This window comes from Capsicum annuum, chromosome 1 (genome assembly GCF_002878395.1).
Source record: "Capsicum annuum cultivar UCD-10X-F1 chromosome 1, UCD10Xv1.1, whole genome shotgun sequence".
Classification (NCBI taxonomy): Eukaryota; Viridiplantae; Streptophyta; class Magnoliopsida; order Solanales; family Solanaceae; genus Capsicum; species Capsicum annuum.
Genome location: NC_061111.1, coordinates 91673197 through 91697694, shown reverse-complemented (window position 1 = coordinate 91697694; position 24498 = coordinate 91673197). Strand labels below are relative to the sequence as shown.

At 37.1% G+C, this 24498-nt stretch overlaps 1 protein-coding gene across 3 annotated transcripts; it reads left to right on the top strand.

The window, feature by feature from the left end:
- The first annotated feature begins 9555 nt into the window (after positions 1 to 9555).
- On the top strand, positions 9556 to 23104 carry LOC107878268 (serine/threonine-protein kinase PBL34). 3 transcript variants are annotated; one of them, XM_016725196.2, is made up of 7 exons: positions 10175 to 10313; positions 13209 to 14352; positions 16546 to 16880; positions 16970 to 17105; positions 21830 to 21966; positions 22039 to 22162; positions 22322 to 23104. In XM_016725196.2, exons 2-7 carry the CDS (start codon positions 14055 to 14057, stop codon positions 22840 to 22842), a joined length of 1551 nt encoding a protein of 516 aa, XP_016580682.1. In that variant the 5' UTR covers positions 10175 to 10313; positions 13209 to 14054; the 3' UTR covers positions 22843 to 23104. The 3 variants fall into 3 exon arrangements, with proteins under 3 accessions (XP_016580690.1, XP_016580682.1, XP_016580699.1); XM_016725204.2 differs by lacking the exon at positions 13209 to 14352 and having other exon boundaries at positions 9556 to 10313; XM_016725213.2 differs by lacking the exon at positions 10175 to 10313 and having other exon boundaries at positions 13215 to 15743.
- Positions 23105 to 24498: the final 1394 nt, after the last annotated feature.

Below are 24498 nucleotides of genomic sequence, written 5' to 3'. Positions count from 1 at the left end.
TCTGAAATCTCAATACACCATATCCCCTTTGGGAGAAAACCTCCACCTTTTGGTCTTTAACGGACCCTTTCAATTCAACCAAACGAGAATCCATATCCTGTTTCTCCTTCACTTCTGAAACTAGGGAAGATTCAAAACTACTCTGAACCCAAATATTACCCTCAGCTGAGTCGAGCAATCTAACACCTAACCTAGCCAAATAATGCACTTCACGGGCTAACTCCTTCTTATCTTCTTCTATATGCGCTACACTATCCATGGACGATCTGCTAAGGGCATCTGCCACTATATTAGTCTTTCCCAGGTGATACAACACATTCATATCATAGTCCTTTAGCAATTTCAACCATCTCATCTGTCAAAGATTCAACTCTCTTTAAGTAAACACATACTGCAAACTCTTGTGATCCGTAAATATATCAACATGAACACCGTACAGGTAGTGTCTCTAAATTTTCAAGGCAAAAACCACAACAACTAATTCGAGATCATGGGTCGGATAATTCTTTTTATGAGGTTTCAACTGTCAGGAGGCATAGGCTATAACCTTACCTTTCTGCACTAAAACGCACCCCAAACCAACTCTCGAAGCATCACAATACACCATAAAATCATCTACACCATTAGACAGGGTCATCATAGGGGCTGAAGTAAGTCGAGTTTTCAACTCCTGAAAACTCTTCTCGCAGGAATCTGACTACTGGAATTTAACTTTCTTTTGGGTTAACCAGGTCAAAGAAGCAGCAATGGAAGAGAAACCTTCTACAAAATGATGGTAGTAACCGGCTACGCCCAAGAAACTCCTAATATCAGATGGAGAGATAGGTCTAGGCTAATTTTTCACAGCTTCTACCTTTTGAGGATCAACTCGAATACCTTCAGAAGAAACAATATGACCCAGAAAAGCAACTGACCTTAGCCAAAATTCACACTTACTAAATTTGGCGAACAACTGATGATCTTTAAGGGTCTGCAAGACAATTCAAAGATGATCTGCATGGTCGTTTTCATTTTGGGAGTACACAAGAATATCATCTATGAATACAATAACAAACATATCCAGGTACTGTCTGAACACCCGATTCATAAGGCCCATAAAAGCTGCTGGGGCATTTGTTAGCTCGAAGGACATGACTAGGAATTCAAAATGACCATAACGGGTGCGGAAAGTTGTCTTTGGAATATCACACTTTCTGACTCTAAGTTGGTGATAGCCGGATCTCAAATCTATTTTCGAGAAATAACTAGCACCTTGCAGTTGATCAAACAGGTCATCAATCCTGGGAAGAGGGTATTTGTTCTTGATTGTGACCTTGTTAAGCTGACGATAGTCGATGTACATACGGAATGAACCATCTTTCTTTCGTACGAATAGAATGGGTGCGCCCCAAGGAGACACACTGGGCCTTGTGAAACCCTTATCTAAAAGATCTCTGAGTTGCTTTTTTAACTTCTTAAGTTCTGCAGGGTCCATACGATATAGAGGAATAGAAATAGGCTGCGTATCAGGAAGAAGATCAATCCCGAATTTTATCTTTGTATCGGGAGGTACCCCTGGGATATCTTTTGAGAAAACATCAAGAAACTCATTGACAACACTAGTAGACTGAATAGTCGGAGTCTCAGACTCTGTGTTTTTAACTCGAACTAAATGATAGATACAATCCTTAGATATCAATTTCCTGGCTTTAAGGTAGGATATAAAATAACTCTTGGGAGCTACAGAATTTTCGAACCACTCAAAAACTGGATCGTTGGGAAACTGAAACTTGACTACACGGGCACAACAATCTATAGACGCATAGCAAGAGTGAAGCCAATCCATACCTAGAATAATATCAAAATCAACCATATCTAGCTCAATCAAATCTGCAAACATGATTCTGTTAAAGATAGTGATAGGATACTTCTTATACACTTGCTTAGCAACAATAGATTCACCCACTGGTGTAGAAACTAGAAAAGGCTCAGGAATCTTTTCAGCACTGATTTCAAAATTCACAGCCACCAACGGAGTCACATAAGAAAGATTTGACCCAGGGTTCATTAATACATACACATCAAAATAAAATACATAAAGCATACCAGTAACAACATCTGGTGAATCCTCTTGCTCCTGGGCATAAAAGTGCTTCTGGCGCTGACCATCTACAGTACTAGACGAGGCACCCTGAGGAGGAGTAGGACGAATTAAAGGGGTTGGAGCACTAATAGCCTGACTCTGGGGACGAACATCACGACTTTCCTATCTGGCATATGGGCAATCCCTGAATTTATGGCCTAACTTACTGTAACCAAAATAACCCCTCCAATCGACTAAGCACTCACCAGGATAGTCCCTACCGTACTTCGAACATGGGGGAGGACGAGGTTTATTACTCATACTATCCCGAGACCTAGACATAGTAGACCTATTACCCTACTCCTACCTGATTCTGAATACGGGAGCACTGGCTGTAAAGGTGCTGGCACAAGTGAACGGTTCTGGGACTAAGGGCGATTCCCTCCAAAAAATCTAACTTGACCATACCCCTGTTGCTCTGATCTAACTCTCTTATTCCCTCTCACTCTCTCTCTCTTTTACCTTGTTCGCTTCAATCTGCTGAGCATGTATCATTAGTCTAGTAAGGTCCATATCCCTATTAAGCATAGCGGACCTACACTCTTTCACAACATAACCAGATACACTAGCTAAAAACTTACTCATACTAGTTCTAGAGTCATCCATCAGACCGAGAGCATACTTAGATAGTTGATTGAACTTATGACAATACTTTTTAACTGTCATGGAGACCTATCTCAAGTTCATAAATTCTTCTACTTTCACTTCCCTCAGCTCTGGGGAAAGAATCTGTCTAAGAACGCATCTTGGAACAACTGCCAAGTCATGGCAGCGGCATCCTCCTCTCTACTCTTCCTCCACATCTCCACCCAATCATAAGCAATATCTTTCAAGGGATAGGAAGCTAACTCCATGCTTTTTTCTTCTGTTACATGCATAATTTAGGTGATCTTCTTCACCTCATCAAGAAATATCTGTGGGTCCTCACCTACCCTTGACCCATAAAACTCTGGCGGATTCATCTGCATAAAATCACGAGCCCAAGCTGCCACTAAATTGCCTTTTGTGGAGGTAGAACTGTGGCCTGAACATTGGCCTGAGCATTGGCGATAACCGTCTGGGATAGCGCCTGAAAAGCTGCCTAAAATTCAGCGTGGGACACTATCTCACCTAAAGGATCAATGGGTTAAGGTCGTTCGTTGTTTCTGCGAGCTCTACGAGAAGGCATTTTCTATCGTAAAAGAGCACGAATTAATAGAAGAGAAAAACAGTCATAGGCACGATAGACTTTCGAAAGAAAGAAACAGCTTTACCTAAAATGCCCCATAGCCTCTTGCTCATAGATATGGCGCACTACACACCGATGATCAAGACTCTACGTAACGCAGCTTGTCAGACTCCCTAGGACTCTTTGAACCTTAGGCTTTGATACCAAGCTTGTAATGCCCCAAGAACCTGTCCAGAGACGTCACATGGTGCTTAAGGTCACACATGGCCTCAAGTTAACCCTCTAAGCCTATCATCATTTTCAAAACTCACTACGAAAAAAAATCAAACTAGAGTAAGAAAGAATAATCATGCCATGAACATACTGGAATATGAAGAGATACTGTCCTGTACAATCAAAATACTAAAATTCTGTACATACTGGTACTCTAGTCTGACAAAGCCTCTACTACATAAGACTGAGGAGCCATTAGGACAGATCCCCCAACTGACTCGTACTGAACTAAAAGGCAACACCATCTATTAATAAAACAAAATTAGGAGCATAGGTTCTCAAACCATGAGGACTTACTAACTGCAAAAATGTAGATAAAGGTACTCAAAGATCACTGTCACTGCTGAGACTGAGCACCTGAACCTATATCACGGGGAAATATAGACCACAAAAGAGTATGAGAATCAGTACTTGGGAATGTACTGAGTATGTGGGGGTATATGCAATGTTTTTTTTAAATAATATCATAAATATAAAATAAAATCATGCATGCTGACAATAATGACTCTCTTCGCTTGAATTCCCTGAGACATAATTTCCATAAATCATCAATAATAACACAGGCTTCATAAATCTCATAAATCATTGGACTCAACTCAAACTCATTGACTCATGACTTAGAGTGACTTGGTAATTCAAGGAACTTAGATCATTATGGACTTGGGAGTTTCTTATAACCGACATAAACTAAACCATGTGAGCCAGATGGAGTCCAACGTTTTGCCCTCCTAAGGAAAGAACCCCACATTGGCGGGAGCGTCGTACTCTTGCCAGAGAGTACAACCTCAATTTCGTTATCATAATCCCATACTCGGCCTCTGGACCACAATTATCAATATCAATCCTATGGTGGCATGTAGTTTTGGGGAAATACCACATTTCTTACTCGGTGCTAAATACTCCTCCCAGACTCAGCTCAGAACATGTTAGAAAATCCACCTTAATCAATATCAACTCATGGGTCGATCATGGAGACCAAAACATAAATATATCTCATCTGTAAATCATATACAACTATGGATTCCTAACTCGACTCAAAATCAAAATAATCTTTCTCAACGTCAAGTGTATTGCTCATCAAATCATGTCAAATATCAAACCTTTAGGAAGATATCAAAAGACTCAGTCTTGAATTTTAGTCCCAAATATCAATATATATTCAATAATCAATATTTCATAGAAAAGCTTCAATCATGACACTTATCTCAAATCATTTAGAAATCATCAATACGTAATAACAATATGCATTTCATGGCATAAATCATCAATTTAAGAAATATGATGGTAAATAAATCATAATAACTTAATCAACTCAAATCTCGTAATTCATCAATAAAGAAAATTGGGCGTAAACCCACTTGCAAAGATCATGAAATTCCCATAGTAAAAATCAATTCTTTGGGCACGAGAATGAAAAGATATTCTTGTTCAAGCCTCACATACCTTGGATTATAAACTTGAGAATAAGAGACTTGATTGGAACTTATTTCTCGCACTTTTAGGCTAAGATTATTGATTTCTTTAACTTGGAGAACTTAATTCTTGAACAACTTGGAGAAATCTATGGAAGATTCTTGAATTTTTTAGAGATGATTTGGATTTGGAAGAGAGAAACCTTAGTTCTCTAGATATTTCTTAGAAGAGATTGAAGAGAAAATGAATGGCTCTTCTCTACTTGGATATATATGTAAGACCAAAAGGGGCAAAAATGACCAAAATGCCCTTTTAAAAAGAGTTGAAAATTTCTGATAGGGGTCTGTGACGGTCGAACTGATGGTCCGTTAGAGTAACTGACGGTCCACCAGATCGTCCATCACTCGAGTGCCAAAACTGGGGCATTCTGACTCAACGTGATGGTCGAAGTGATGATCTGTCAGGAAACTGACGATCCACCAGATCGTCCGTCACTCGAGGATCAGAAATGGGACATTCTGCCTCGACTTGACGGTCCATCAAGTTTTTGGTGGCCCACCATTTTGGACGTCACACGATGGCCAGAAAAAGGGGTTACTGCCTTGGCTTAACGGGACAACTGATGGTTTGCCAAAGACTTGACGGTCCACCAGATGGACCGTCAAACTTGGCGATTCCAACAATGCTCAGTAAAATGGCCATAACTTTCTCGTTCGATGTCGGATTTTGATGAAATTGGTATCGATGGAAATCTTATTCAATGCTCTACATGATAGAAAGTAAAATTTAGAGAAATACAACATAATATAAACATCACTCACTTTGGAAGCCACCCATATCCACTCAAAAGACAGATTTAGGCTTAAGGAACGATCGGGGTATTACATTAATGTATTTACCTTTTTTATGAATACAAAATATTGAGTAAAAACGAATATAACAGATGTGAATCGAATACATCGACTATAAATGATACTCCCTCTGTTTTAAAAAGAATGACCTAATTTGACTTGACACGAAGTTTAAGAATGTAAAGTAGACTTTTGAATCTAGTGGTCTTAAATTAAAGATATGTCAAATGTATCAAGATGCGCTTCACTCTTGTGGTTTAAACATGCCAAGTGGAAAGTTAAAATTAAAAAGTTGCCAAAAAAGGAAAAAGATCATTCTTTTTTAAACGAACTAAAAAAAAGTAGATCATTCTTTTTGAAACAAAAGAAGTAATATTATAAAGTGTGACTATGAAAGGTGAATTTTATGCCAAACAAATTCTATTTTTGAAACTTCCCCAATAAAAACCGCATTGCGGGTGTTGGCATTCTGCAGCTCTTTGTTCCACTTCCCCCTTTCTAACATAGTTGCCTGTATTTTTCTTCCCACTTTCTAAAACTGACTGCTAACTTTTAAGTATCCACTTTCTCTGGGCAGTTTTTCTATTGCTTTTCCAAAATACACACACTACTCCTAGTTCATTTGAAAATAATCACTTGTATTCGATGCTTATTGCATGGTAAAAGCTATATGAATTTAGGACAAATCCATTAGCAGCCCCCTAAACTTGGCACGACTTTCACTTTGACACCTCAATTGGACGTTGTTCACTTTTGGCACCTCAAGTATCCATAAATTATGTCACTTTGGCACCTTTTGCTGATTCAGCAAAGAGAGTGTATTATACTCGCTTTTGGCTGCGTTCCAGGGGTATTTTCATAATTTTTTAGGGGCATTTTCATAATTTTTTCATCTTTATTTTTTAAAAAATTATTAAAAATGATTAGCCCAATCAGCAATAATTGATCTAAAAAATAAATGACACGTGTTTTATTAACCAAATAATTACAAAAAAGTCTTTCACATTGTCTTCTCCACACAATTTTTCTTTAGCTTAACCTCTATTAATGGAGGTTGAATTTTTCAAGAATCAATAGAACACACTAACAACAACCAAATTGCACCCAAAACAGCAACCCAAAATTCTCCTCTTTCCCCCACAACATCATAAACACACAAAAGAAAAAAATATTCATTCCATCAACACACACAAAGAACACAGCAAAATACTCCTTTCTTCTCCGTTTTCTTTTACCTACTGAACAAACACATATGACCTTCTCCATAAATACACAACATCAACCATCTCTGCATTAACTAAACTTTTAAATAAGAAATACCCAAATCAATATTTCTTCAAAACTCCTCAAAAAATACAAAGAATCACTAAAAATTCAATAAGAAATACCCAAATCAATATTTCTCCAAAACTTCTCAAAAATGCAAAGAACCACTAAAAATTCAATGATTTACTTCTTTGGAGAATTTTATCAAACACAAAGTGTGCAAAGAAAAGTGAGATTATTTGGGAGGGCAAATGCAATTTTTTTACTTTTCCATAAGGATAGTAGATTCTTTACTAGTGGGAAAGAATCAAAAGGCAAATTGGTCAAAGAAACAAATCTTAAATACTAACAAACTACATGACATAAGAAGGATTTAATTATTTATGTTTTCTTCTGTTATATAATTTTTTAACTGAACATTGACCTCCTATTTGTCCATGTCTGAAATTCGTGAAGCTTTTAAGACGGATCTATCATCCTCGACGAATGAGGAAACTTTTCTGGAAAATTCTACCTCCATTAATGGAGGTTCAACTTCCATTAATGGAGGTTGAACTTAAAAAGGTTGGGGGAAGATGTGTGCTTTTTTTTTTTGTAACTATTTAATTAAAAAATCATGTGTCATTAATTTATTGGACACTTAGCCATGTATTTTGATCCCTTTTTTGTTTTTAAAAAAATTATGGGTATAAATAATGATGTGGCCTTTAAAATGAGTTGGTACAAATTAATTGGCCACTTAATCCATGTTGGAAGCGCGTGTAATTCATGCACCAGAGTTGGTGCTGAAAGGTGTCAAAGTGACACACTTTATGACTACTTAAGGTATCAAAAGTGAACAACATCCACTTAAGGTGCCAAAGTGAAAGATCGTGCCAAGTTTAGGGGGCCGCCGATGGGTTTGGCCATGAATTTAAGTTTTGTATTTGTACTATTGTGTAAACTTGATTTGCTATTACAAGTTATTTTAATTTTTTTTATTTTTATGTTAAAAATTAGATAATCTTTATTAGCAAGTCAAGTTTACTAGATAGTGTAGAATATTTTGTATACTAACAGTATACAAAACTTAAACTCAAGCTATATTAACCTATCATAGTTATGTAATATAATAAATTAAAATGTCTATCAATTAAGTATAATTAACTAATATAAATTTATACGATAAAATATGTTACGCCTTTAGGGTGTATTTTGTACGGAAAAATGTTTTCAGTAAAATAAATAATTATTTTTACTTTTTAAAAAAATTATTCGATAGTAACCAAAAATATTATCTTAAAAATATTTATATGTAATATAGACAAATAAAATAAAAGGTGAAGCGGATATAGAGATGATGTGTATTGAAGATAGAGAGTACGCAACTATTTAGAATGTTACTTTTACATGTTATTGTTTTTAACTTCTAATAGCAAAGTCATTGTCCTAATTTTTAAGAAAATTATTTTCTTAAAAATACAATTTTCAAAAAATTTAACTAATCAAACATAAAAGAAATTGAAAAAGATTTTCTCTTTGCGCCCTCAATTGTTTGGGCATAAATACCAATATGAATAAATTTTTGGTCCAATTTATTTTTTTCTTATCAATCAACAACTTTTTACAACTCAAGTGATTATACAAGACTTTTATGTCAATTTTGTAAGGTTTATTTGTCTTTTACTAACTTAAACTAATTAACTGACAGGGCAGAACTACAATATAACATGGGGATTTGAACGAGCTTGATAGTTTTTTTATAGATATTGTATTTAAATTTAAAAATTCAGTAAATATATCTAAATATGAACATGCAAACCTCCCAACATAATTAAGAAGATGATTCATTTGCAAGGACTGTGGCAAAGAAGCCTTTCATATCGAGATGTGGGTTCGTATTTCACTAACACGTGGAAAGAGTTTTTTCTCTATAATGTAGTTGGAAAATGACTTGTGAAACAAAAATAGTAATAACTTTTTGAATAATTGATTAATTTTTCTAAGTACTTAAAAGTGTACCAAATGATGTGATCATTGACGGTTTTTAAAACTCGACAAGTAGTCGAGTGTAACTATAGTGATAATGTTTATCATTATTATACAATGTACTAGTAATTTGTTCCTATTTAAATATATATTGAGTATTGGTACCCATTCGTTAGTTTGAAAATTATCATATATTAGCTTGAGGTCATTATCTTATCTTCAAATTCATAACTTCTAACCTCAAATCGTGATTCCGCCTCTATTAACTGAAATTCTTAAAAGTTTAAAATTACATGTTCTTCAGAAATTTAGACATGTTTTATACAAATATATAATTATTTAGTTATAACAAAAAAGGTAGTAGATACTAAACTTAATTTTTTTTTTTCCAGAAGGTAAGTTAATTTACATTATTTTTCTTTGTTTAGCATATGATTTGCAAACCTTGTATATAGACAGCTTTCAATTTTCGGTATATACCCCGACACAGATGTACATTCCTGTAGTTGGACAAATATTACCACCCCCTCCCCTTCGCACCGTACCCAAAACTACCCCCTACTAATTTAATTAATTAGTATAATCTTTTTAAATTACCATGTGTATTTTTTATTTTTTTTTCATTGAGGAGCCAGGAACTAGTTGGGGGCACTTTTTGAAGTGGGATTATCTGATACAGTGTTCGGGGCAAGTAGGGGGGTTGTGATCTGAATCAAAAATTAGTTTGGATGCATTCAATGTCATATTTTCTTGATTTCTTGAACTGGGTCTGAGCTATTTCATCAGTATACTTATTCTTTTTGTCCATTAAATTACTTTTTCTTCTTTTGGGTGTTGAAGGATTTGGCTTTGAAGGAAGTGGATATATTTGGAATTCCTTTTGGTGCTATTTAGGGAACTTTGGTTCAGTTGTTTAGCTGTTTAATTTAAGGGTTTCATTGGAAAAAAGGCGAGATTTTTGGGGTTTGTATGAGGGGGTTGATTTAAAGTTGGTATCTTGGAGGGGGTGGGGAGTGGGGTGGGGTGGGTTTTGATGATTTTTGAGTTTGATTCTTGGTATTGTTAACTATGGGATTAGGTGGTGATGGTGTAAAAGGGGAGTCTTGGGATGTAGAGAAATCAAAGGGAAGGAAGAAAAAAGAAGGGGATGTAGAGGAGACCGGTTGCTGGATTAAGTTGAGGTTTATTGGTAACTGTATTTCCTCAAGATCTAAAGTTGATACCTCCACTAGTGTCATCAGCACTCGTTGTGGTAATTTCAAATTGGAAGTTTTAATTGCATTTGAAGTTACATACTTTGTTATGCTTGCAAGTTTTAATTGCATTTTTCATTGGTTTTCCTTGAAGATTGATTCTATCTTATAAAGAATATTATCACTTAGCATTCATAGTTGCAGGGAAAAAGAGGTTAAACGGTGAGTTTTTTTTGGTTGGAAATGGTTATTTGAGTGTTAAGGGGTATGCCCTATTGTTACTGGCTTTAGACTGTTTGCTGTTGTGGTTGAAATGTTAATATCCATTTCTTATTTAGTGAAATACATTGAATTTTGTCAAATGGTGTGCAAGTAATATTTGAAAATTGGAGGTGGAAGAATGGCTTCCACATGTTTCTTCTAGCTGTAGAAGTTGATAATGTTAACGCAGAGGAGACAATAATGAAGGCAATTTAAAGAAATTCAAGATGGGTAACTGTATTCTGGAAGGGGCGTTACTTCTTTTGATAGGTGAAAGTAATTTGTTTTTGATAGGTCTAGAAGAGGTATTCCTAGAACAAACCTAGAAACTTATGAAGGCTCCTTTTTTGCGAAGCCAGTCATGTCAGGGTTACAATGTGTTTCTGGATAATGATGTTGACATTAGCGTTATGCATCTTTCTTCTGTCATTTTTGTTGTTCTTGGTATTTGTTTTTTCTTTTCTCTTATGTTTGCCTGTTTCACAATTTTCTTAAATTAAGAATTCACCTTTGATGTGTAAATCGGCAAGCCAAACTTTATTTTAGCCGTCAAGGGCAAGAGCTGAAGGAGCGCTTTGCTTTCTGTTATCCGTTCTCTCTCAGTTGCTGGTATGATTACCTAGTACCAAATTTGTATAAAATGGCACAGTAATAAATCTCCGGTGAATGAAACAACTTCTGACAGATTCTGGGATTCGTTAGCACCTTCTTCATGTTAGTCCTTAAGTTCTCATTTTCCTTTGAGCCTTGTGAATACCTAAGTTGCTCGGATTGTTCACTTTCAATGCCGCACCCGTGTCCACACGACATGGGTGTGGGTGTGGGGTCCGTACCCAATCTGGTCAACCAATTTTGGATACTTTGACCAAAATCGACATGAAAGTCAGGACATATTTAATGATACCTGTAATGAAAATAAAAGCTAAGGTGAAATTGAAGAAAATGAAATACCTTGTATATATAAATTTCTATGTTACTGCTTTTCCTTTTACCTCCTTTCAGGATTCTCCTCTTGATCAATATCTTCTTCTCAAGTTTTCCACATAATATCTCATATTTTAGGTTTTATAACTCTACTTTTAGATATTTAAATTATTTGTTGCCGAATCCCCTCACTCGTATTCATACCTGGATCCATAACCTCGAATCTTAAAATTGAGAACATGAAAGATCCAACCTCTAGATCCGCACACATATCAGTCACACTCACACCCTAGTTTGAGCAACTTAGGTGAATACCGGATTCTCAACATTTTGTGATTTCAAATTCATAATCACAAGCTTGATTTGATTGAATTAATATCTTACCCATTTCCTTTGTGGAGTCACTGACCAACTGTGGCAGCTCCTTTTTACGTATGACTGGTCTTAGATGAGTGATGAGTCATGCCTAAGAATACATGCGATCTTTTGGGGTGCTGGAATAATTTAAGAGGTATTGTAAGACAAAAGAAATGGTGGAATTTCATCTCAAAATATATATAGTGAACTCTGTGGGAAAAAAAAAGGTGTTTTGAGGATTGAAGCAGTTTAGTATAAAGTCAAGATGAATTGTATTTGTCTTCTGGGTTTTTGTGAAAAGGAAACCATTCAGATGAAGCTGAAACGTCGGTACAATTTTTAGAATCCTTGCAAGATCAATAAAAAGGGATGGGAAGCCGCTGTCCAAATAAATATATTTTTCTTCGGTGTATTTCAAAACAAACCAACACCACCGTCTTGTTCCTGACGAGCAAACCCCAGTCACCGTGTATTTCTTCAAAACTTCCCGACGAGCAAACCCCAGTCAGACTCGCCGAGAATAGGCGTCACACGCGCCCGCATGCGCCGCCAGGAGATATTCTCCGGCGAGCGCGTCAGTCCACGCGCCTACGTGTGAGTGTCTTCCGACAACTTTTTCGGCAATTTCTTTTTTCAGTAGCCTCGCCTCTTCGTTACGAGGCTGCTCATATGATTAATTGTTGATTTCGAGCAACTTTCGAATATCAGATCTTATATCCGGTGACCCGTCTATTTCCGGCCAAATTTTAGCAATATTTTTTTTTCCTGATTAAAATCTGAATCTTAATGAGGAGATCAGAAACTCAGATGTCAAAGTTTATAAAGAATCGACGAGGGGTAGGTCGATTTGGAAGATCTCGACCGAGGTGTAGTTATAGTAAAAGGCTTGGACATTCTCGTGACATATGCTATTCTTGACCTAAGTGTAGTTATTGTAATAGGCTTGGACATACTCATGGAATATGTTATTCTTTGCATGGTCAACCACCTAAAAATGCTCATATTGCTCAGTCTAACACCACAGGTGATCAATGGGTGTATTTATTCGACAAGGAGTATAATGAGTATCTTCAGTATGGAGCAAGTAAGCATATATATCTACCAATAGCCTCAACTGCACAATCTCCTACCTTTGGATCATGGGTTGTGGACTCAGGTGCTTCTGATCATATTTCTGGTGACAAATCACTTCTATCTGATATTGTTTATACACAATCTCTTCCTGTTATTACTTTAGCCAATGGAATCCGAATAGAGCCAAAAGGAGTTGGACAAGCCAAACCCCTATCTTCTATCACTTTAAATTCTGTTTTTATGTCACTGATTGTCCTTTTAATCTTGCATCTGTTAGTCGTTTGACACGTACCCTTCATTGTAGTATAACTTGTTTTGATGATTCTTTTATGATGCAGGACCGCAAAACGGGATAGACAATTGGCATAGGATATGAATCACAAGCCTTTACCATCTTACCTCCTCAAATTGCTTCACAGCATGCTCCGTTATAGACCTTCCCGACCTTATTCATAAACATTTGGGACATTCGAGTTTATCCAAGCTACAAAAAATGGTGCCTGTCAACTTGGGAAACACACTCGTGCTACATATTCACGCAGTATTAGGAGTCGCTCAGAGTCTATTTTCTCATTAGTCCATTCTGATATTGGGGTCCTAGTAGAGTCAGTTCACCCTTAGGATTTCATTACTTTGTTACTTTCATCGATGATTTTTCAAGGTATACTTGGGTTTACTTGATGAAAGATTGTTCCGAGTTATTCTCTATATTCAAGAGTTTTTGTGCTGAAATACAAAATCAATTTGGTGTTTCTATTCTTGCTTTTCATAGTGATAATGCCTTAGAATACTTATCCTCCCAGTTTCAAGAGTTTATGACTCATCAAGGAATCATTCACTAGACATCATGCCCATACACCCCTCAGCAGAACGGTATAGCAGAAAGGAAAAATAAGCATCTCTTTGAGGCTGCTCACACACTTCACATTGAATCCCATGCTCCTCTGCGTTTTTGGGGCGATGCAGTCCTCGCATCTTGCTATCTCATTATCCAGAATAAGGTTCCCCATTCCATACTATTTTCTCAGTCATATCTCTATTCTATCCCCCCTCGTGTTTTTGGGAGCACATGTTTTGTTCATAACTTAGCCCCAGGAAAAGATAAATTAGCCCCTCGTGCGCTCAAATGTGTCTTCCTTGGTTACTCTCGAGTTCAAAAACGGTATCAATGCTATTCACCTGATATGGGTCGCTACCTTATGTCCGCTGATGTCACATTCTTTGAATCTCAACCTTACTATACATCTTTTAATCATCTTAATATCTCTGAGATTTTACCTATACCTCTAGTCTTACCTACACCAATCTTTGAGGAACCTACGGTTACTTCTCCATCTCCAGCTACAATGCCACCACTTTTGACTTATCACTGCCACCCACATCTAGCATCAGTCCCAGTCCCAGATGATTCATGTTATGCGCCTGATGTTTCCCCTATTGTGGACCTGCCTCTTCCTAGCCAATCAGTTGCACTTCAAAAAGGTATAAGATTCACTCATAATGCTAACCCACATTATACTTTCTTGAGTTATGATTATTTGTCATCACCCTATTATGCTTTTGTATTATCTTTGTCCTCTATTTCTATCCCTAAGACTATAGGTGAAGCACTTTCCCATTCAGGATGAAAACAAACTATGAATGATGAGATGTCTGCTTTACATACGAGTGGTACTTGGGAACTTGTTTCCCTTCCTGCAGGTAAATCTACTGTTGGTTATCGTTGGGTTTATACAATCAAAGTTGGTCCAGATGGTAAGGTTGATCGGCTGAAGACTCTCCTTGTTGCCAAAGGATATACAGAGATATTTGGGCTTGATTATAGTGACACTTTCTCTCCCGTGGCTAAAATAGCATCAATCCGTCTTTTTCTTTATGGCTGTCGTTTGTCATTGACCTCTTTATCAGTTGGACATTAAGAATGCTTTTCTGCATGGTGATCTTGAGGAAGAAGTCTTTATGGAGCAACCACCTGGTTTTGTTGCTCAAGGGAGTCTAGTAGCCTTGTTTGTCGATTGCGCAAATCACTCTATGACTTGAAACAGTCCCCTCAAGCCTGGTTCGAAAAGTTTAGCACAATTATTTAGGAGTTTGGCATGATTCGTAGTGGAGCTGATCATTCAGTGTTTTATCGCCGTTCTGAACCAAATCTGTGTATTTATTTGGTGGTTTATGTTAATGATATTTTTATCACCGGCAATGATCAAGATGGTATCACTAACTTAAAGCAACATCGCTTTCAGCATTTCCAGACTAAAGATCTTGGTAGATTGAAATACTTTCTAGGTATTGAGGTTGCTCAGTCTAGATCAAGTATTGTTATTTCTCAACACAAGTATGCTTTAGATATATTTTAGGAAACAGGAATTATGGGATGTCGACCAATTGACACTCTTATGGATCCAAATGCTAAACTTCTGCCAGGACAGGGGGAATCACTTAGTGATCCTAAAAGGTTTGACGGTTGGTTGGAAAGTTGAATTATCTCACAGTGATTAGACCTGACATCTCTTTTCCTGTGAGTGTTGTAAGTTTGTTTATGACTTCTCCCTATGATAGTCATTGGGATGCAGTTGTTCGTATTTTGCGATATATAAATTCATCTCTAGGTAAAGGATTAATCTTCGAGGATTGAGGCCATGAGCATATCATTGGATATACATATGCTGATTGGGCAGGATCACCCTCTGATAAACATTCTACATCTGGATATTGTATTTTAGTAAAAGGTAATTTGGTGTCCTGGAAGAGTAAGAAGCAGAGTGTGGTTGCTCGATCTAGTGCTGAAGCAGAATATCGAGCAATGGCTGCAACAATTTGCGACCTGGTTTGGATCAAGCAATTGCTGAGAGAACTAAAATTTGGAGAAACTGGTAAGATGGAACTTGTGTGTGATAATCAAACAGCCTTTATATTGCATCTAATCCAATGTCCCATGAGAGGACGAAGCACATAGAGATTGATTGTTACTTTGTCAGAGAAAAGATACTCTCGGGAGATATTGTTACAAAATTTGTAAAGTCAAGTGATCAACTTGCAGATATCTTCACCAAGTCCCTCACCAGTCGTATTAATTACATTTGTAACAAGCTTGGTACATATGACTTGTATGCACCAGTTTGAGGGGGAGTGTTAGAATATGAGTAGGAATAGGAATAATATACAAAATCCTACTTGGAAAAAGATTGTAATGTAGTGTCTATAAATAGGGTGTCAGTGTAATTATGTAGACATACAATTCAATAATATTTTTCTCCATTATTTCTCACAATATTATTACCTCAAAAATATCTTAGTTATTTTCCCTGTTTACTTAAGGTGTTTACTTAAGGAAGAGATGGTAAATTAGACTGTTAATGTCATCTAGTTATAGATTAGCACAACATATTAAAACTTAATCTAGTAGGCTACATAAAGATTTGAAGAAAAATATAATATCATTGGATCATTGTTCACTTGGAAATGAAAACAAATCCAAAAGAGTAAACACTTGGTAGACTTAAGTTATACTGTATTACATGCACACATAGTACTTACGTCAGTTACACCTTACTCGTTTCAGTATCTCTTTCAAACTCATTATGCTATTCCTAACTGGTAGGAATTTAAGGGCTTTTCAAGATTAAACTAAATTTAAGGGCTCGTGGTCCTAATATCTTGTATCATTATTGGCAGAAAGTAAATCCACAAATGATACAATCATAGACCAAGCTGTTGCTCCAATTATCTCTTCCACAACCACAAGTAATGCTGAAAGTAATTCCTCCACCTCCAAACTCGAAGAGGAACTTAAAGTTTTTTCGCAGCTCCGGAAGTTCACATTCAATGATTTGAAGTTGGCTACAAGAAACTTCAGACCCGAATCCCTTCTCGGAGAAGGGGGTTTTGGTTGTGTCTTTAAGGGTTGGATTGAAGAGAATGGGACGGCACCTGTTAAACCAGGAACAGGGCTCACTGTTGCTGTGAAAACTCTAAATCATGATGGGCTTCAGGGTCACAAAGAATGGCTGGTTTGCCGCTCTCTTGATCTTATTTAAAAGCTTATGTCTTTTATTTATTTTCATGCTGACTTGTATTGATTTGTTATCTCATTCGGCAGGCGGAAGTAAATTTCCTTGGCGATCTCATTCATCTCAATTTGGTTAAACTAATTGGTTACTGTATTGAAGATGATCAGAGGTTGCTGGTTTATGAATTTATGCCTCGAGGAAGCTTGGAAAACCATCTGTTCAGGAGTATGTGACTGACTCCCTTTCTGATATGCATTACCTTGTTGCATTATTTGAATTTTGATTGTATTGAAGATCGAGAAGAGATGATATTTTGTATATATTATTGGAGATTAACACAAGTAAATCTTGGTAAGTTAAACACCATTTAAAAATTCACATGCAGCATGCTGACCTCTGCAACTACTAATTGCTTTAGTCACGTGGCATATCACTACCTGTGGAATATAGCTTGAGTTCTCTTTTGCTGTTTGATAATCCGTGAAGATAAGATGAGACTAATTTATGTTCCGGTGTTTAATCCCTAAAATACAATGCAATTCATTGCCTCATATATTTAAGGTTGGAATGGTAATGTAAAGTTCTCGATATTAGCAAAGCTACCAACAAGGGGAACGATTTTCTCGCATCTTTTCCTGATCTCAGATCAAACCAGATTGGGTTTGTCCACTTAGCAAGCAACAATCTTTTGGGGAGTCTGCTTTCTTTCTTCTGTTATCATCACAGATTAAAAACATGGGAAAGTTGACTTATGCAAAATCTGCATCCAATGAGTTTGAGGAGAAAACCTTATAGGCAGTCTTAATACTTTACTTTGGGCAAACTTGTCAGCTCTTTTGATTTTGGATAGATATTTCATAGTATTACTTTGTGGGTGTCTTGTTTCTTTTGTTATCTAGTAGTGTGTTACCCCATGTTGTTGTTTGTTTTTAAGTTTTCTGCTTGATATACTGTTGTTTGTCCTGAGCCTGGGGTCTATCGGAAACAGCCTCTCTACTTCATCTGCGGTAAGTTAGTGGTATGGACTACGTACACTTTACCCTCCCCAGACCCCATTTTGTGGGAATACACCGGGTATGTTGTTGTCGAAACTCGTCAGCTCTTTAGTCCTGATTACATACTTTGTATCCATGACCAGTGTCAATTTGCTAGGATGCAGAAACTTATAGTGAGAATTTATTTCGTGCTTCTAGTATTAGTTTCCTTAATATCATTGGGAAAAGTAATTTTTGTGCTAAAGGAATAAAATTTGCATATGTCCTTGAGAGGGTACAAAGAATCTTGAAAAAGGTACTGTACAAATACTGTGGTCCAAACATAATCCGCTGGCAGTGTCCTGCTTTCAGACAGGGCGAGAGTAGTTTTTATCATTGTTACTTTCTCTTGAGCATGGCTATATCTTGAATGTTGATTGACATAAACAATCAGTCTTCAATTTGGAGATGTGACCAAGTTTTTTAACTGCATTAACATTTTCACATTGCTTCAAGGTAAATGTGTTTCTAAGTTTCCATATAGCAGTTAGTAATTGTGAAACAGCATTGAGAAATATTTGTTGAATTCACAATTGATGCTAATATGTTTCAGTTGCATAGAAAAGAGAAACATTTTTCAGTTCCACAGTAAATTATCTAAGCAAGTCTAGATGTTTTTTTTTTTCTTGATGATTGGTTGAAAAAAGAAGAAATAGAGGAGGAAACAGGAGATCAGAGAGAGAAAGGGGAATGGAGCTCTGTGACCAGATAGTGGTTACTACTGGGTTTATAAGCATCGACTGAAATACTTCCGCTTTTGCTTTACCTCATTTGTCCTAAATGCTTAATGAAGATTCATTTGGCAGTACATAATCCGTAAAGCAGCTAATTGTAGTAGCTAGAATTGTGAGGTTCCTATTCGGTCACCAAAGGCTTTGATTCATTCTGCCTAGTTTGAATTGCCAGCCTTGAGTGTGAACTCAAGCATTATGAACCTACAACTATTCACTTAAGTTTGCTAGTTTGGAGATTGCAATTCTTGTGTTAAACCTTGCAATTGAAGGAGGTGGACCTAGGTGTCACTTAAGTGAAGGAGAACCATGAGGTCTCAGAGGCAAATCACTAGGTGATTTCTTTTCATCTGTCGAAGTGTTTGGTAGGAGTCCTTCAGTACTTGTGCCGGTGGGAAGTAGCAGGCACCCGGTTAAACAGTCGAGGTATGCACATGCTAGTCCGGACACCACCATCATAACAACAACATACCCAATGTATTCCCACAAAGTGGGGTCTAGGGAGGGTAAAGTGTACACTGTCCATACCATTACCTCACCATTACCTCAGATGAAGTAGAGAGACTGTTTTCGATAGACCCCCAACTCAAGACAGATAACAGTATAACAAACAAGAAATTAAAGCAAACAACAAAAAGGATATCACACCGCTAGATAATAAAAAACAATACACCCACAAGGTAATACTATGAGCAAGCTATTCAAAATCATAGAAATAAGCAAAGCACCACGAACAAGAGACTACAAGAAACTTTAGACACAGATACAAACAAAGCACTCTTCCCTACTATTACGGACGTACTCTTACCTGCTAACCATCTATCATAATCTGCGTCCTCCACACCTTCCTATCAAAGGTCATGTCCTCCGTAAGCTGTAACTGCTCCATGTCATACCTAATCACCTCCCTCCAATATTTCTATGGCCTACCTCTACCTTGCCTAAAACCATCCGTAGCTAGCCTCTCACTCCTCCTTACTAGAGCATACATGCCCCTCCTCATCACATGCCCGAACCATCGCAACCTCACTTCCCGCATTTTGTCTTCCACCGAAGCCACTCCCACCTTTCTCCCAAATAATCTCATTTCTAACTCTATCCCTTCGGGTAAGTGTACGCATCCCTTGCAACATTCTCATTTCCGCCACCTTTAACTTTTGAATGTGGGAGTTCTTAACTGGACAACACTCCGCTCCATACAATATAACCGGTTAGACTACTGCTCTGTAGAACTTACTTTTAAGCTTAGGAGGCACCTTATCACACAAGACTCTCGAAGCGAGTCTTTATTTCAACCACCTGAACCAATACGGTGTGTGACATCCTCGTCAATCTCACCATTCCCTTGAATCATAGACCCAAGATACCTGAAACTCTCCCTCTTCCAAATGGCCTGAGAATCCAACTTCACTATCATGTTAGCCTCATGCGACAAATCACTAAAATTACATTTCAAGTACTCCGTCTTGGTCTTGCCCAACCTAAATCCTTTAGCCTCAAGGATCTGTCTCCAAATCTCCAACTTATCATTAACTCCTCCTCGAGTATGGTCAATAAGTACAACATCATCAGCAAATAACATACACCAAGACACCTTCCCTTGAATATGCCGCGTCAAAACATCCAGCACCAAAGCAAATAAAAACGGGCTCAGAGGATTATGCTGGTGCAATCCCCAGAACAGGAAAGTGCTCCGAATCTCCTCCTACTGTTCTTGAGTCTAGCTAGCTTGTTAGTCTGTGATATTCAATGCTTGGTTCACAAAAAAATCTATTTCCAATTAAATAAATAGACAATGACTAAAGAAATTAATGATTTACAATATTAGCCTCATGATAAGAATAATTTGTCCATTGAATTCAGCAAGACCTATATCTATTGCTTGAAGCTGAGCAATATATATCTATGTTATCCTTTCACTACTAAATGGAATCTATATTATTCCTGTTGACCATTTAATTTGACTCTTCCGTTTCCAGAAAGTCTTGTAGCTACTGGCTCCTGAAGATGCAAATGAATCAATGTGAAAGACAAGGATGTGTTAAAGTGAGGAAATTGAGTTTGGAGGTCATAATGAATATAAGGATGGTGATATAGTCTGAGTGAGTTTTTATGTGCAGGTCAGCAAGAAAGCGAGAGAAAACTAGTTTGTCAGAAGGGCACCAGTACCATAGGTTGGATATAGAGAAAAAAGGGGTTTGGCTGATTCAGTTAAGAGATAGAAATAGAAGAGAGGAAGAGAGAGGTTTGGCTGCTAACTTCAGGTTTTGTGTGGGAGGGGACATTCTATTCAGGAAGTATGGCAGTTAATCACCCCATTTGGAAAAGCAATAGCATTTTATAAAACAATAATAAAAGGAAGTGACGCTGGGTATTTTGATCATTAGGTTTGATCGATCCTTGAACTCGAGAAAAACCAAGTTGAGACTGCATGGGTTAACCCCTGTTTGATCCCTTAAAATGAGGCATTTGAGATTGGCTTCTAAAGGAATATTATAGGATTACTTTAGGCAAAGTTTGAAGGGTAGCCTTGGAGTAACTGGTAAAGTTGCTGCCATGTGACCAGGAGGTCATGGGTTCAAGTTGTGGAAACAACCTCTTGCAGAAATGCAGGATAAGGCCGTGTAAAATACACCCCGGCAGTCTGGCCCTTCCCCGGACCCACCATAGAGGGATCTTTAGTGCTTACTTTAGGCAAAGTTTGTCAATTGACATATGTTTTGGATTGACTTTACACTTGTGCATGAATTCCCTGATTTTTGTTTGGAAGTTATAGTTCATGCATCTTTCTGCTGAGTGATGCAATGCATGAGCATTTTCCAGCATGATCTATGGTTCAGCCACTAAAAATCATAGTTGGGAGGGTTTGGTGATTCTTGGGAAAGACAAATGGTTACACCAAATGCTAATCTTAATTTGCCTTGTATGCTTTTTATGTTTCCAATTTTCTGCTTTTAGCATATTTCTTGAATAACCATAATATGATGACTTTTATCTCTTATGATTTTCAGTATTCCAGTCTGTATCTGGTGAAGTGATTTTCTTGTTTTGGATCTGGTGAAGTGATGTTTGTACTTACGATGTTCTAGAACAAATGATTGTGTTCTTACCAATGATTTTTGCTCTAGATTTTTATGTCTTGCATATCCTTCATGAAAATTTTTAATAATATATTTATTATCAGGGTCCCTGCCTCTTCCATGGTCCATCCGCATGAAGATAGCATTGGGTGCAGCAAAAGGTCTTGCTTTTCTTCACGAGGAAGCAGAAAGACCAGTGATATACCGTGATTTCAAAACATCCAACATTCTGCTAGATGCGGTGTGTTCAAACACATAGGCAAATTGATCTCTCGCCCATTTTTATCGTTCTTCTAATAATACGTTCTCTCAGGATTACAATGCCAAACTTTCTGATTTTGGACTTGCCAAAGATGCTCCAGAGGGCGACAAGACCCATGTTTCTACTCGTGTCATGGGAACATATGGTTATGCAGCTCCAGAATATGTGATGACAGGTAAAATCTCAATCTCCATTGCTAATCATTTTAATCTAGTTTGCTATCGATGTCTCTGTATGAATCCATGATCTGGACCACAGTTGAAAAGCTCTTGAATGTTTTCTCACATCTGCTGAGTGGAACTTAAATTAAATGTGTGCCACTCTTTTGTCTCAGGACATTTGACATCAAAGAGTGATGTCTACAGTTTTGGTGTAGTTCTGCTTGAAATGATGACAGGTAGGAGATCCATGGACAAGAACCGGCCAAATGGGGAACACAACCTTGTTGAGTGGGCACGGCCACATTTGGGTGAAAGAAGAAGGTTTTATAAATTGATAGATCCTAGACTTGAAGGGCATTTTTCAATAAAAGGCGCGCAGAAAGCTGCACAGTTAGCTGCACGATGCCTTAGTCGGGATCCCAAAGTCAGACCTATGATGAGTGAAGTGATCGAAGCCTTAAAGCCGTTGCCAAACCTCAAGGACATGGCCAGCTCCTCCTACTATTTTCAGACGATGCAAGCAGACCGAGTTGCGTCAAGCCCAAATACAAGAAATGGACTTAGAACACAGGGATCGTTCTCAAGGAATGGACAACAGCATCCGAGAAGCTTATCGATTCCAAATGGTTCTCATGCTTCTCCATACCGACATCAACTTCCTCAGAATTCGCCAAATCCAAATGACAAACCATAGAATCAGATTGGCAGTAATCTATTTGTACCATTCTTTTCTTTCCCCTCTATATTTTGTTGGCCTACATTTATGCTTGTAGACTGGCAAGGGAATAGAAGTGCACGTACACGTGATCTATGAGTGCGCTCAACTCCTACTTGAAAAGAGTGTAGGGTAACCACCATGTAGTAATTATATTTCTGTGTTCAGATAATTCATTCTCTTCCCTTTCACTTCAGCCCACATCATAGGGGGAACTAGTAAAGGAAAGGGATTCTCTCTCTCTCTCTCTCTCTCTCTCTCTCTCTCTCTCTCTTTTGGGGTGAGTGGGTGGGAAGGGATGTTAATTGCAGATTCATTTAGTGTTAGTGTAGCTTAGCACATAGAAAGGGGTCAAAATATCAAATTTTGAACTGCAATATTCTCGTCTTAGCGGATGGTAGTGTACTTTTGTTTCTTTCCATTTATTGTTTGACAGATGAGCAGATTTCCTTGATGAAGGCAATCTATGTATCTGGACTAGCCAATTACTAAACATCACGGACGACCATCCTATTTATTCTGTTAGGAGAAAATAGAGAAGTTTGCGTATTTTTTTTTCTTGAAAGAAAGAGCAAGCGAGGCGCTCATGCTTTCTCCAAAAGTTGGTCATATTTTTAGGAACATATAATTTAGACAATCTATCTTGATGCAGATATCAGTAGTTAACTTTGCGACTTGAACTATTACAGGTCATGCAAAATCAATTTTATTGTTGCTCGAGGTCTCTTCATGATTCTTAATCGAGAGAATTTTATTGTTGCTCCAGAGTCTCTTCTTAACTGATTTTCTTTGAAATCCAATAATCAAAAGAAAGAATTTCTTTAGAAGAGGAGATGGACGCAAAATCTATTAAAATATGACCCAAAATTTCCCCAGAATATTGTGGTGCTAAAGGAAAGAGTATTTGGGGGACAGTTCCCGGCAACTGCTGTTCAGGGGTGTGTGTATATATATATATATATATGTATATATAGGTTTAGGTGTGCGCCTTGCCCGTGTATTTTACTTTGAAGAGTTCAAACATTACACTAAATAGGATATTTGTTTAAATAATAAAGATGAATATAATAATTAAATTTAATATCTTTTGTGTATGTAAAGGTGGAGGATTTATTTATTAAACCTAATCTTTACAAAAAATATTTTTAAAAGTCAATTGATATTCATCTACCATATAAAAATTGCAACAAAATAATACAATGATAGAGACATCAAAATAATACACTTAAATCTAATCTTTACACAATTTTTTTCAAAGTCGTTCGACACTCATCTACCACCTATAAACAATAACAAAATAATACGATAATGGAGATATCAAAATAATACAACTAAATCTCACCTTTACATAAAAAAATTCTTCAAAGCCGACCAACATTTATCTATCAGCTGTAAACTGCAACAAAATAATACGATAAAAATGATATCAAAATAATACAATTAAACTTAATTTTACACACAAAAATTTCTCAAAGCCGATCGAGATTTATTTACGAACTATAAACTACCACAAAATAACAAACTAATAGAGATATTACGATAATACAATTAAACCTAACCTTTACCTAAAAAAAATTTTCAAATCCGAGCTACATTCATCTAGCACCTGTAAATTAAAATTAAACAATAAGATAA